This window comes from Salvia splendens, chromosome 22 (assembly GCF_004379255.2).
Source record: "Salvia splendens isolate huo1 chromosome 22, SspV2, whole genome shotgun sequence".
Lineage (NCBI taxonomy): Eukaryota > Viridiplantae > Streptophyta > Magnoliopsida > Lamiales > Lamiaceae > Salvia > Salvia splendens.
The window spans coordinates 18,661,612-18,676,524 of NC_056053.1; the positions used below are offsets into that span (position 1 = coordinate 18,661,612).

A 14,913-nucleotide genomic window follows, 5' to 3' on the forward strand; every position below is an offset into this window, starting at 1 on the left:
ATCTCCTGATTGTGATGGGATACGAACTAAACAACTAAACAATAATTGCGAGCCCAATAGCAGTGACGGCCCATCAGCCCAAAACCCAAGAAAGAGTATCAGTTCGGCACAACCAAAGAGTTCGGTCACAGCCTATAGCTCGGTAAAAGCCGACCAATCGAGCTCAACTCTCAGATCGGCAAAAGCTGATCGGCAAAGTCAGTTCGGCACAACCAAAGAGTTCGGTCACAGCCTATAGCTCGGTAAAAGCCGACCAATCGAGCTCAACTCTCAGATCGGCAAAAGCTGATCGGCAAAGTTCAGCAGTTCGGTCTCAGTATTCGACCGAACAAGGAGATAGTGGACCCATGCAGGATCTCCACGACCTCCATTACACCCACGATCTATTTAGTGGTATTAAGCAGTTATCAACCCCCCTACCAGGGCTGCAAACCACGATCTTAGTTCGAATGTATAAATAGAACTTAGATCAGATAGACCAAGGTTAAGTTCTCTAGATCCTGAATCTCATATAGCAAATCAGTATTGTAATCTGTAAGCTAGATCAAGCAATACAAATTTGCCCTCTATTCTTCCCGTGGACGTAGATTTACCTCAGTAAATCGAACCACGTAATTCTCAGTGTTGTGATCTTCATTTATTACTTGCATTTATTCCCATCAAAAATTCGCTAAATCATCACTGGCGCCGTCTGTGGGAAACGACAGAAAACCAAAACTGTGATAAAAGCGAGTTTTTGATCCTCTTCCACCAAAAAATGCGTACCAGATCACATAATACCCATACTTCCGTCCGTGATGAACGTGAGGAAGCTAGTCCAGCCCGTAGGTCTGGAAAACAGCCTCGGGAGAAATCTGCCTCCAGTTCTCACGGTGAAAGAACAAACCACTCAAAAAGTCATCGCACCGAGCCTCCCCAGCAGCTCGATTTGAATGAGGCTGTCAAGTTGTTCTTGGCTGAGAAGCAGGATGAGTTCTTAACATTCCTGCAAAAGAGCCAGAAGCCGGAGAAGAAAACGGCGGATTCTCCCTCCCCCTCCAGACATGAAAGTCACTACCGCAGTAGTGTCGTATCTTCCAGGAGAAAGAATCCTCACCACCGATATGTTCCTTCTCCTCCTTGTTACCGAAATCACAGGAGAACTCCATCTCCACCATACCGTAGAGATGTCGGATTCGCTATGTATGGAGCGCTGAAGACTCCATTTTCGGATGATATCACCAGAACTCCGTTGCCACAGAATTACCGAACTCCGTCAGTGACTTATGACGGGTTAGTGGATCCTCATGATTTCCTGGGACGCTATCAGTATAATATGGCGAACCAAGGTCTCAATGAGGTTCATATGTGTAAGCTGTTTCCCGAGCTGCTCATCGGGAACGCAAGAAGGTGGTTTGATAGCCTCCCTCAAGGCAGCATTAGATCTTACAGGGATCTAATGGATGCTTTTCATAGGAGGTTCTTCCAGAAAGCTGAAACCCGAATCACTTCGGCTCAGCTGCTTTCTATACGTCAAGGTCGCGATGAAAAGATTAGCGACTTCATGACAAGATTCCACAAGGAATGCCTACAAGTAGATGATCTCAATGATCTACTTGTCATTTCGGCATTCCAAAATGGAATTCTGCCAGGAGCTCTCTACAGAAAGCTCGTTGAATGCAGTCCGCAAACAGCTCAAGAGATGTGGGACATTGCGGACCAGTTTTCTCGTGCTGATGAGGCAGACCGTCGGAAACGGTCTTTAGACAGCTCTTCCAGAGTAGACAAGAGGAAGCCCGATCATAGCGATCAGGGACATCCTCGCCGAACTCCTTTTGAAAGAATTCAAAGGGCACCGGTACAAGACAGATTGGGACCACGTCTCAATCCTGAGAAACCACCCGCTCAGTTCGTACCATTGAACAAGTCGAGAGCAGAAATTTTCGAACTGCATTCTGATATGTTCGAAAAACCAAAGCCGATGACGAAATCGGCCACGCGCCGAAGTCAGGATAAATATTGCTCCTTCCATCAAGACCACGGTCACGATACCGAGGAGTGCCGAAATTTGGCAGCAGATATTGATGTTCTTGTGAAAGCAGGGACGTTAAAAAAATACCAAAGCAAGCCGCCGAAAAAGAATAAGAAACAGAGAAGTGCGAACTGCGCTCCTCAGGATCCTAAAAGGCAACAGGATCCCGAAGACGATGACGAGCCGCAATATGATGGAGTAATCCAGACTATTGACGCTCTCCCAGCCGGGAAGACTAAATCGTCTCTAAAATCAGAGCGCAGAGGCTTCAATCGAGAGGAGCCAACACATAAAAGGCTGAAGAAGGAGGAAGTAATTACATTTTCAGATGCAGATCCCGTCCCGGCCATTTCTCCTCATCAAGACGCTATTGTCATTCAAGCTGGAGTGGCAAACAAACTGATCCACAGAGTGTTTGTGGATACAGGAGCGTCGGTTAGCATTCTTTTTAAAGAATGTTTTGATAAACTGGAAGTGGATCCAGCTCGGCTCAGTCCGGCCCCACTTCCTCTGAAAAGTTTCGCCCAGGAGGACACCCGCCCCGAAGGTATTATCAGCCTTCCGATTACGGTAGGAAGAGCGCCTACTAGCTCCAGTACGGTGATCGAGTTTTTTGTGGTAAAAGCTCGATCCCCGTATAACATTATACTGGGAAGAGACTGGCTCAACACAGTTCGGGCCATTTGCTCTACTTATCACCTCACAATCAAGATCCCCACTAAAGGAGGGATAGCAGTCATCCGAGGTGATCAAAAGAGAGCAAAAGAATGTCTGCAGATTGCGCTTAAAAGTGCCGAACAATCAGATCGGCACCATCAAGCATAGCAATCACAGCAGCCGGAGTCAGAGGCAGGCGAAATGAACGAAGTCACACACCGGAGCCGAACTCGATGAAAGTTCAGTTATACGAAGATGATCCATCCAGAACGGTCAAGATCGGTTTCGCGGGAACGCCTCTACTCCGGGAAAAGACCATCCAGCTCCTCAAAGAGTACAAAGATGTCTTTGCGTGGTCTCCGTTGGACATGACTGGAGTGTCTCCCGAGGTAATTACACATCGGTTAAATATTGATCCTTCAGTCCGGCCTATAAAACAGAAGCAAAGACTCTTTGCGGCAGAAAGAAATCAAGTCATCCATGACGAAGTCCGCCAATTACTGAAAGCGGATGTATTATTTGAAGTAAAATATCCTTCTTGGGTGGCCAATCCTGTGATGATCAAGAAAAAAGAAGGAGGATGGCGGATGTGCATAGATTTTACGGATCTAAATAAGCACTGTCCTAAAGATTGCTACCCCCTTCCCAACATAGATAAAAAAGTAGAAGCTCTGATAGGCTTCGAAATTTTCTGTTTTCTTGATTTGTATAAAGGATACCACCAAGTTTTAATGGATGAGAATGATGCTTCAAAAACGGCTTTCATTACTGACTTCGGTATTTTTGCTTATAAAAAGATGCCATTTGGTTTAAAGAATGCCGGAGCCACATATCAAAGGATGGTAGATAAGCTATTTCGGCACCTGATCGGAAAAGAGGTTGAAGTATATGTTGACGACATAGTTGTTAAAAGCAGAAGCACTTCGGAGTACGAAAACAATCTCAAATCCACTCTCGACGTGCTCAAAAAAGCCAACCTCAAACTCAATCCCCAAAAATGTACCTTTTTGGTAGATTCGGGAAAATTTCTGGGTTGTTGGGTTTCAAAGGAAGGACTCAAGGCAAATCCCCTAAAGGTTCAAGTTGTTCAGAACATGGCAATGCCGAAGTCCATACATGATGTGCAAAGGCTAACTGGATGTCTAGCCGCACTGAATAGATTCATTTCCCAAGCAGCCGAAAAGCAAATGCCGTTCTTCAATGTTTTGAAGAAGGCACCAAAGTTTGAGTGGGGAGCCGAACAGAAAAAGGCTTTTGACGAACTCAAAAGTTATTTAACCGAACTTCCTACTCTCTCTGCTCCAACAGATGCCGAAGTGATATTCTTATATTTAGCAGCATCAGATCAAACCATTAGCGCGGTGCTTGTACGAGAAGAAGGCCTAAAACAGCGTCCTATCTACTTTACAAGCCGAGCATCAAGAGGTCCCGAAACAAGGTATCAACCTCTGGAAAAAATTGCTCTGGCATTAGTAAATGCAGCAAGGAGACTGCGGCCATATTTCTATGCTCACAAAGTATGCGTCTTAACCGATCTTCCACTTCGGCAAGTTTTGACTAAGCCAGAAGCATCAGGCAGAATTGCCAAGTGGGCCATAGAGTTGGGAGAACATTCAATAGAATATCTACCTCGGAAAGCCATCAAGGGACAAGCCTTGGCAGATTTTCTTGTAGAGGCAAAGTTCGATCAGGCAATCCCTATTATTGCCGAACAGAAAAATCCTACCAATGATGAACTAACACAGCCCCAGAAACCCGAAGTAGAGCCGCCGGACTGTTGGATTGGATTCGTAGATGGAGCTTCGAATAAGACAGGAAGTGGAGCTGGTATTCTACTTATCGCTCCCGACGGACACGAAGTAACTTATTCACTTCGGTTCTTATTCCCAACCACTAATAACGAAGCCGAATACGAAGCCCTTCTTGCCGGACTTCAGTTAGCGCAACGTCTACTTGTCAAATCTCTCAAAATTCATTGTGATTCACAAGTCATAGTGAATCACATGCTGGGTACAAGTGAAGCCCGTGGTGAAAGGATGAAAAAATACTTGGACAAAGCGCAAAGTATTAGTCGAAATTTCTCTTATTTTCGGATAATCCGCATTCCCAGAGCGGGAAATAGCCGAGCAGATACTTTAAGTAAGTTGGCCTCATATCCGAGCTCAAAGGTGGAGGAATTACCGCACAGAAGCATTGATGAAGCTGAAGTACACTCAGTAACCAGTTCACCAAACTGGATGACGCCAATATTAAAGTATCTAGATCAAGGACAACTGCCCGAGGATAAGAGAGAAGCAAGGAAAATCACATGCCGAGCACGTCGGTATGAACTTCATGAAGGAGTCCTATATAGAAAGTCCTACCTTCAACCGTTATTGCGATGTGTAGGACCAGAAGAGACGGATTACATCCTTAGAGAAGTTCATGAAGGATCTTGCGGTAGCCACATCGGAGCTAGAGCATTAGCTAAAAAAGTTCTGAGATGGGGATATTATTGGCCAACTTTGGTACAAGAAGCAGTACAGCTAGTTAAGAAATGTACGAAATGCCAAATCCATGCAAATATCCCAAGGACGCCGCAGACTGATCTATGTGCTATGCAAAGCCCTTGGCCTTTTATGCAATGGGGCATAGACATAGTAGGACCACTACCACAAGCTCCCCGGCAAATGAAATTCTTGATCGTTGCCGTGGATTACTTCACAAAGTGGGTGGAGGCTGAACCATTAGCTACGATAACAAGCTCAAAGGCATTAGATTTTGTCTGGAAGAACATAGTTTGCCGATTTGGCATACCCCATATCCTCATTTCAGATAATGAGACTCAGTTTACTGACAAAACATTCAAGAATTGGTGCCAAGAGTTGAATATTCAACAGCGGTTCACTTCAGTCTCTCACCCACAAGCAAACGGACAAACGGAAGTAACAAACCGTACTTTGGTGAAAGGATTAAAAACTCGGTTAGAACAAGCCAAAGGACAATGGGTAGAAAATCTTCCTCAAGTCCTATGGTCTTACCGAACTACACCAAAAACCTCCAACGGTGAAACTCCGTACAGTCTAGTGTACGGCACTGAAGCCGTAATTCCGGTTGAGATCGGCATACCCAGCCCCCGAACCCTTAATTTCTCAACAGAACTGAATGGCGACGGACTGAGAGCCGAACTAGATCTTGCCGAAGAAAGAAGAGAATTGGCCTTCATAAAAGAAGCCAAGTACAAGGAGCAAGTAACCCGGTATTATAACCAAAGGGTGAAAAAGCTGCAGTTTCAAGTGGGAGATCTCGTATTGAGAAACAATGAAGTAAGCCGAGCAGAAAAGCTGGGCAAACTTGAACCCACATGGGAAGGTCCGTATCGGGTGTCAGAAGTCCTGGGAAAAGGGTCTTATAAATTGACTCACATGTCAGGAGAACAAGTACCCCGAACATGGCATATTTCCAACCTCAAGAAGTTCTATTTGTAAGAGACAAGGTCCGGTCAGTCTTGTGTCTAGTTCGGTCCTAGGGTTATGTGCTTTCATATTTTTATTGTTCTTTATACTTGTCGTTTTTTAAAAGATTAAAATCTTTTTCGTCCTTTTTATTTGTCTCTCTATGTGCGTTTTGTCTCTTACAAATGTTACTGAGGTATATTGTTCCTTAAAGGCTGATCCCCTTTTTTTAGATCATGTATTAAAGACAATTGTGAGTCCAAGCTTCTAAGGAAGATACAAGATTCCACAATTCAGCTTAAGAAACAAGCAATTCGTCTGAAACGAACTGCAATAAGCCGAAAACCACTCCGGTTAACTAGGGAAAGTCCAATCCAAGCGATAAAACTCGCCAAATAAGGACACTAACTAAGTCCGGTCAAAGAAGAGTTTACTTCATAAGACCGAGGACGAGTACCATAAATGAAATAAAAAATCGCTGAACTGTAAGTACGCAGTGATAGAAGCGAAATGAAAAAATTTCATTTACTAAGTCTTGTTGGGCATACAATTCCGCTGCCCTACGAGAATGCGTTACACCATTACAAAGGACTATTCTACTGTCTACGATTGCTAAAGTTGAGCCACCTATCCGAAAAATCCTCATGATGTTGAGTTCGGGCGTTCCGAGCAGATGAAGAATAAGTAGGTGGGCGAGATGCTCTGATCGACCTACCGCCTCTTCCCTGAGTCCGGGAAGTTCTAGCACCTCGGCGGCGAAGAGTCTCTTCACGAAGCATTCGCTGATCTTGCTCACTCATATTCACAACTCATCTACGAACTTCAGGGCGTTCTTGTCTTGACGTTTCCGGTTGCTCCTGAGTCCGTTGCTGATTTGGAGTAGAAATTTGAGTAAGTGGATTAGAGGTTTGAGTTGGAGTGTGAGCATCTGTTAGCGGGAAACGGCTAAGGAATCTCTCGATTGAGGGACGCCGGGAAAGAATGATGTCGTACAGAGAAGCCAAGCGCCGCAATGATTTCACAACTTGTTGGCAAGCCGAGCTCTCCAGCACATTGTTCTTCCGGAGTACATGAAGCTTCTCCCACTGTTCATCAACTTGATTCTGAACTTCAGATATAGTCATCCCCCGCGCCCGCAGATGAAATCTTCATATGCAGTCCTCTCAGCGATGACAGTAGTCAGCTCGGCCTCCAGATCTTTCTTTATGGACTTTAAGTCCTTATTGTTGGACTCCAGCTCCACTAAACGAGCCAAGAGTTCATCATACTTCATCTGGTCATCTATAGCTTTTTTCTCAGCTTCATTTAAAGCCAAAGAGTATAGCCGCTTCCAGTGAAGTACCTCCAGCTCCTTAGAGTTAAGAATACGAAGCAGCTATGTCAGTTCGGCATTTCAGTTTACCGAGCAGGCAGTAAACCACAATAGGAGTAAAAGAGATTAAGAAGAGCTATAAGGAAGACACGAGTGTAGAAAGAAGAATTTTTTTCATTCACAAGGAAAAATTTACACAAGGAGGGCTTCAAGGCCATTTTACAAATAGAAAGAAAGAAACTAAACTAAGAGAAGGGAGACGAAATCATACTCCGCCAGTTTCGTCTCCGGCTTCCCTGTGGGTTTCAGCTTCTTTCTCCTTGTCGACCTCGGTCTCAGCCTCGGCCTCCCTCCTCCCTCCCTCCTGCTCGGCGCCCCCATCACCGATCTGCTGCACCTCTTACTCGGCGTGCCCGTCGCCGGTCTACTGATCCTTCTGCTCGGTCTCCTTGCCGGCCTCATTTTCCTGCTCACCCTCTTCTTTGAAAATTGAAGCGGGTGAAACAGGCCCCAAGGAGGCAAAGATGGCCTCCATGTTCTCGTCACGGTCAGCACGGCAATTACGGACTCGTTCAGCAGAAAGCAGGACCGATGAAGACGCAAGCTCCTCAAGGAGCGGCAGACTCTGGAGACGCGCTGCAATCTCTCGGCCATACAGCGGCAAGACGACTCCGGGTTCCTGCTCAACATTATCGGTCATCAATTTCAGCAGATCACCGATAAGGGCCGAAAATTGATTGCTCAAAAAGAGTTTCTCCGTGTAAACACGGAGAGCCTCCCCCTGAGCAACCACGGCAGCCGCCTCCCTCTGTTTCGACCGCTCTCTCTGGATGATGAGCTGGTCTTTGGCACGCTGGGCTTCATCCTGAGCCGAGATCATAGCGGCCCTTGCCCTCTCAAAGTCTGCCCGAGCCTGTTCGGCCTGGTGACGAGCAGCATTCAAATTCCTCTGCATCTCATCATAATCGCTGGACGCTTTAGAGAGTTCAACTGTGACGAGTTTGCAGAGCATATTGTTCCTCTGAAAATGGAAAAAGGAAAAAGTCAACAGAGGGGCCACAAAAAAATATAGGAAAGAAGCAAAGCCAGAAAATCAAGAAGAAAATTCACCTCTACAAAGTCCTTTGGCCATAAAAAGGGCTCAGAGATATGTTCCGAAGTGGCCGTAACCACTCCTGATCCATAACCCCCCTGGACAATGTCTCTCTCTGGCACTTTTGGGGGTTTCTGGGTCTTCGCCTTCCCCCTTGCCGAGGTCGATCCCGGCTTTTTTGGATCCGAAGACTGACTCGAAGAGGTCTTCTGCCTCTTCGGATTCTTCTCGGCATCAGACGCCGAGCTGGTGTTTTTCTGTTTCTCCGGCTCCTTTGATTCGGAGGATTTGCGACCAAGCCTGCTTAGCATGTTCACTGCCAAAAAGCAAGAAAACAAAGTTAGTTTTCGCCGCTAAAGCAGTAAAGCATAAAAAAGAAATCCTCACCCTCAGTCTCTTCGTCCGAAGACGAGGAGTCGAACACGAAGTCACCCTTGACGAGCTCAGATTCCAAATACTGTTTCCTAATCATGGGAATCTTATTGAGCCCGCCCTCGAGCTCGTCCAACGGTTCTACCCGAGGATGAGGAATTACGGACTTCGGCCCTCTCCAGGAAAAGTCCGGAGCCGCTGTCCTATTGTAAAAAAAGAAGCGATTTTTCCACATCGGCCATTTGGTTTTACAGAAGGCTCTAAAGGGCTGTAAAGGGATCAAGTAAAACCAGGATCCCTTTCTCTTAAACTGAAAGAAATTAAGGATTGCCCTCAGAGACAGATCCTTTTCTAGTCTACGCAGCTCGGCAGCAAAGGCCGATAAGTGGCTCCAAGAATTTGGAGTCACCTGACCTAAAGGAAGTTGGAAAAAATCAAGAAGCTCTACAAAGGCGGGGGGAAGAGGGAAACGAAGCCCGCATTCTAAGCAGGCTTCGTAAACGGTGGCATAACCCTCCGGCGGCGAGTTAGCCCTATGAGTGTCGTCGGGAATCACCACTAACCCCCCAGGAAGAAAATATTTTCTGTGTAAGGATATCACAGTATCCTTACTCAAAATGCTGTGAAAATATTCTACCGTCTTCTCCCCGGACTTTTTCCGGCCAGAAGATCCCTTACCCCCCTTCCTACCACTACCTGATTCAGAAACAGTTTCAGAAGAAGAAGACATGATTCTTACTCTTTGATGGTCGAAAGTCTCTGAAGAAATTCTTGAAGAAGCGGAAGAAAATTTTACGAAAAAGAGAGAGAATGCAGAAGAAATAATCGCAAAAGTGTTCCAATGATGAAGAAAGGAAATATTTATCAGATTCGCAGAGGCGTTTTCAAATTCGTCGCACCGTTTCAAATCCCACTTTTTCTGGATTCTCTGGCCGGATTTGCTGTCACATTTAATGCAGACACGTGCAGAGCACGTCCCCTGACGTCAGCCTCCCCCTTACACTTATCCAAAATGCCGAAGTGATTCACTTCGCTTTTCGGGGGGGGTGGTGATGGGATACGAACTAAACAACTAAACAATAATTGCGAGCCCAATAGCAGTGACGGCCCATCAGCCCAAAACCCAAGAAAGAGTATCAGTTCGGCACAACCAAAGAGTTCGGTCACAGCCTATAGCTCGGTAAAAGCCGACCAATCGAGCTCAACTCTCAGATCGGCAAAAGCTGATCGGCAAAGTCAGTTCGGCACAACCAAAGAGTTCGGTCACAGCCTATAGCTCGGTAAAAGCCGACCAATCGAGCTCAACTCTCAGATCGGCAAAAGCTGATCGGCAAAGTTCAGCAGTTCGGTCTCAGTATTCGACCGAACAAGGAGATAGTGGACCCATGCAGGATCTCCACGACCTCCATTACACCCACGATCACTATTTAGTGGTATTAAGCAGTTATCAACCCCCCTACCAGGGCTGCAAACCACGATCTTAGTTCTAATGTATAAATAGAACTTAGATCAGATAGACCAAGGTTAAGTTCTCTAGATCCTGAATCTCATATAGCAAATCAGTATTGTAATCTGTAAGCTAGATCAAGCAATACAAATTTGCCCTCTATTCTTCCCGTGGACGTAGATTTACCTCAGTAAATCGAACCACGTAATTCTCAGTGTTGTGATCTTCATTTATTACTTGCATTTATTCCCATCAAAAATTCGCTAAATCATCAGATTGCTTTAGTGTGTGGAGGAAATTTGTGTTTGTTTTACTTTGACCTCCTCCTTTGGTTTGAGCTACAAAAGATGGTGAATTGGGTTCAAGATATCACTTTTCGCAATTTATTTGAGAGTAGATAATGTCAAGAATACTGAAAGTTAGTGATTGATAGTTGAGTAGTGGAGTATGTATTATCTTGAAGACATCATTTTTATATTATAATAATTGTAAAATTTGTGATAGGACAGGTGTTTCATGGCTGAAAAATGGGGAGAAATCATCATACTTTTAAAACTTTTCAACAATTAAACTATTTCATTGAAATAAGGGAAAACGCATTGACACGATGCTTCTTTTTCAATAACTGGAAGATATCACTTTTTGTATTTTGATTGAAAAGTGTGAATAAACACGATCATTATTGTTTTAAATAAGACATGAAGTACAGTATATAATACCAATGAATTTGATGCTGGACCATCTAATTTTGATCCAATCCAATGACATTTTCTTATAATACTTGATTGGGCCAGCCCAATATATAAGCCCAACTAATTGCCAACGACCAAACCATCAGTTATCACAGAGTCATCCTCTTTAAAAAATCAATTTAGGGCTTTTCGCCGGAAATACAGAATCTAAACGGCGACGTAAATGGACCTCCCGCCGCCTCAGAAACGAATCCGCTCCTCCTCCCCAACATTCGACGCCCCAATCGACCTCTCGCTCCTCGAAGCCCTCGAGAAATCGCAGCAGAATGCCATCGAAACCCTCGACCTTAAAACCTTGAAGAGGCTCGCCCTCTCGCTGGAGCGCCGCCTCAACGCCAACACCGCCGCCCGCCTCAAGTACCCGGACAACCCCGAGAAGTTCGCCGATTCCGAGCTCGAGCTCCACGAAGAGCTCCAGAAGCTCAAAATCCTCGCCGGCGCGCCTGAGCTCTATCCCGACCTCGTCAGCCTCGGCACCGTCAATTCCATCGCTGGACTTCTCAACCACGACAATACCGACATCGCCATTGATGCCGTCACGCTCCTGCAGGACCTCACCGACGCAGACGTTATCGAGGACAACGAGGAGTCGGCGCAGGTGCTCGTCGACGCGCTGATCGAGAACAGTGCGGTGGAATTGCTGGTGCAGAATTTGTCGCGGTTGAGTGACTCCGACCCCGATGAGTCTGCCGCTATTTACAACACTCTTTCGACTATTGAGAATCTTATCGAGGTGAAGCCTTCTGCTTCCGAGCTTGTATGTGAGAAGACGAAGCTGTTGAAATGGCTCCAGGCGCGGATTAAGATACGCGAATTCGATAGTAATAAGCAGTATGCTTCCGAGATTTTGGCGATTTTGTTGCAGAATAGTGCTGCGAACCAGAAGAGGTTCGGCCAGATGAATGGCGTAGACACTTTGTTGCAGGCCGTGGCAATGTATAAGTCGAAGGACCCGAAGATGGGCGATGAGGAGGAGATGGTGGAGAATTTGTTTGACTCTCTGTGTTGTGTGTTGATGCCTTTGGAGAATAAGGAGAAGTTTGTGAAGGCGGAAGGGGTAGAGTTGATGATCATTATCATGAATCAGAAGAAACTATGCTATGGCTCTGCCATCAGGGCTTTAGATTTCGCAATGACTAACTATCCGCCTGCTTGCGAACGGTTTATTGATGTGATGGGGTTAAAGACTGCTTTCCCTGCTTTTATGGGTAAGGTAAGGCAAGTCCAGTCCCCTCCTTTTTAAGCTCCATTTAGTGCGGTTGATACTACGTTCAAGTGCTTTCATTATTGATCACTTCGTGATATAATTCGTATTGCTGTTCATTATTGATCCCTTTGTGATATACTAATTCGTATTGCTACCGTGTATATGTTTCAAATTTATAGATGTACTAAATTTAGTTGACCGAAGTATAAACATCGAGGAGGTATACAACTGGAATACAGCCTTAACACCGTGAGTCACGGGATATAAGTGGCATGAAGTATATCTTTTATACTGTTATTTGATTGCTACATTATGTTCTGTTGACTAGTTTTCATGATATAGTGAACTGAATTCTGGCTCCAAGATATGATTGTTGATTTTGTAAGACCCTGTTATATATCCACCACCTGCAAGTCTACCTTTGTATCTGAAGTCTTTGGCCTTTTTTTGTTGGTTAGGTGCCTCTCAGCAAGAAGAATAAGAAAAAACAGTCCAAGGAAGAATTGGAAGAACGCCTCTTATCTCTAATTGCATCCCTATTTGGTAAGCAGGCAAGTTCCATTTGGTTTAGTTATTTATGCCCGAGTTTTAAAATCTTATGGAGTTATGTTTTGTGGAACTCATTTCTGTTTACATGAGGTTGATACTTCATGTGTCCTTCAATCTTAGATGGATGGTATTTGTGCCCCTTTTCCAAACTTGTTTGTAGTAAAATTTGCCATCTTCTTAGCAAGAATTGGAGTCTGTAGTTGTATTTCCGTTGACATCTTCTTAGCAAGAATTGGAATCATTTTTCATTCCCATAATAATGTGATGGTGCCAATGACAATGCTTATTATGCTCCAGGTGGAATCTTGAGGGGTTCGAGAAGGGAAAGATTGTTAAGCAAATTTATTGAAAATGAGTGTGAAAAGATAGATCGGCTTATGGAACTCTATATGAGGTAATTATTGAGCAAATCTTTCAGTTATCGACAAAATCGACAGGTCTACTTGGGATATTTTATTCTTATGAATCTAATCTCTGTGTATTTGCATGCACTCTATGATTTATAGATATTCAGATAGAGTGAAAGAAGAGACTGAACGGTTTGATGAGCTTGAGCTCGATGATCTTGAGGTTAATTAGCACCTATATTCTTCTTTCCTGTCACTATTCCTTTGCTATAAATCTTGTCAGTAAATATTTATCTGTATTATTGTTACAGATTGATGATGATGAGAAATATAATCGGAAGCTGGAATCTGGGCTCTATACTCTTCAGGCATCTCCCTCTTTTTTCTTGTTGCTAACTATTTTACTTTCTACTGGTTATTCTTGTAGTTAATTATTTTTGTGCTTAGCAGTTGATTGCGGTTATCCTGGGCCATCTTTGGACCTCTGAGTAAGTCTGGACATCTTATACATAAATCAATGAGAGGACTAATTTCTGGGGCTGTTTTTCTTGTGCTGTATTTGTAATTTGGGGATTTGTCTTTTTATAGCCACCCTCGAATGAGAGCAAGGATTGAACTGCTTTTAAAGCAACAAAAGTTAACTAAGAACGATGTGAAGAATATTCTTCAGGTATTGTATTAGCCTATCAACTTAGGCCAAAATGGCAACTTAAACTTTCAATAATTCTTCTTCCTCTGCCCTTCTTACAAAATCTGCTGCTTTTGTATGCGATTATTGAACTTGCGTATTTATGTTGAACCTAAAGTATATGTTACAGGAGAATTTTTACATTTGATGGCATCAATTGTGTTGTCAGTTGTGCTTGTTCTACTTTGTGAAGGTTGTATATGCTTCAACACACATGAATTTTGTTAACACTGGTTTTGTACTCTTTGTTTCCGTGTATGAATAACAGGAGTATCATGACAATATCGGTGACCTCGATGGCCCTGAAGAAAGAGAAAGGGCACAGTCAAAGATCTCCAAATTCATCTCCGCCTTAACCTGATGACAAGATTTTTGCCTTCTATCGATATTTAGCCATCCTTGTTGAGATCCTGTATCGATATAAATTAAGGATTGAGATAAGAAATACTCCTTCATCGAGTTCTTGAGTAGAAATTATTGCTGCTGTTTTCATCTTCAGTATTTTGTTTCCCAGTTAGTGGTTGCATTTGGGATTTAAAACGTAGCAATGGCTGGGCTTATCGTTTGCGCAATATCGTGTGGAGTGCATATGCTCATTGCATGACTTCTTGATTTGGGTTACACTTGCATTCTGCGCAATCTTTTAAGGTTGTTCCTCTATTACTTAAGTTGTAAACTTGTCATGTATGGTTAGTACCATTTGTAACATGCTTAAGTAAACATTGCTTTTAACTGAACATCGCACATCAAAGTTATTTCAATAGATAAGTTTAGTGGCACATATGATTTTTATTTTTCGTGTATGCTCATGCATGATTCGATGAAATTGTACATTAAATTGTGCAATTGTGCTTGTACATGGGATAAGTAATACGGGTTATTTTGTCTTGCTATTTGTACTGAGATAAGTTACATAGTATCTTGCCTTTTTTCCCCTAGCAAGAATCATTTTATGCAATTTTATTAGGATAAGTGATATAGTGTATTGCCTTTTTTTATCGAGCAAGAATCATTTTATCCAATTTTATTAGGATAAGTGATATT

The 14,913-nt window shown here is 43.8% G+C and overlaps 1 protein-coding gene across 1 annotated transcript; it reads left to right on the forward strand.

Annotated features, from left to right (window-relative positions):
• Positions 1-11,185: 11,185 nt before the first annotated feature.
• On the forward strand, positions 11,186-14,367 carry LOC121785996 (beta-catenin-like protein 1). Its single transcript, XM_042184498.1, has 8 exons — positions 11,186-12,291; positions 12,744-12,828; positions 13,132-13,228; positions 13,341-13,404; positions 13,493-13,549; positions 13,632-13,669; positions 13,770-13,851; positions 14,138-14,367. Exons 1-8 carry the CDS (start codon positions 11,242-11,244, stop codon positions 14,228-14,230), a joined length of 1,566 nt encoding a protein of 521 aa, XP_042040432.1. The 5' UTR covers positions 11,186-11,241; the 3' UTR covers positions 14,231-14,367.
• The last annotated feature ends 546 nt before the right edge of the window (positions 14,368-14,913 follow it).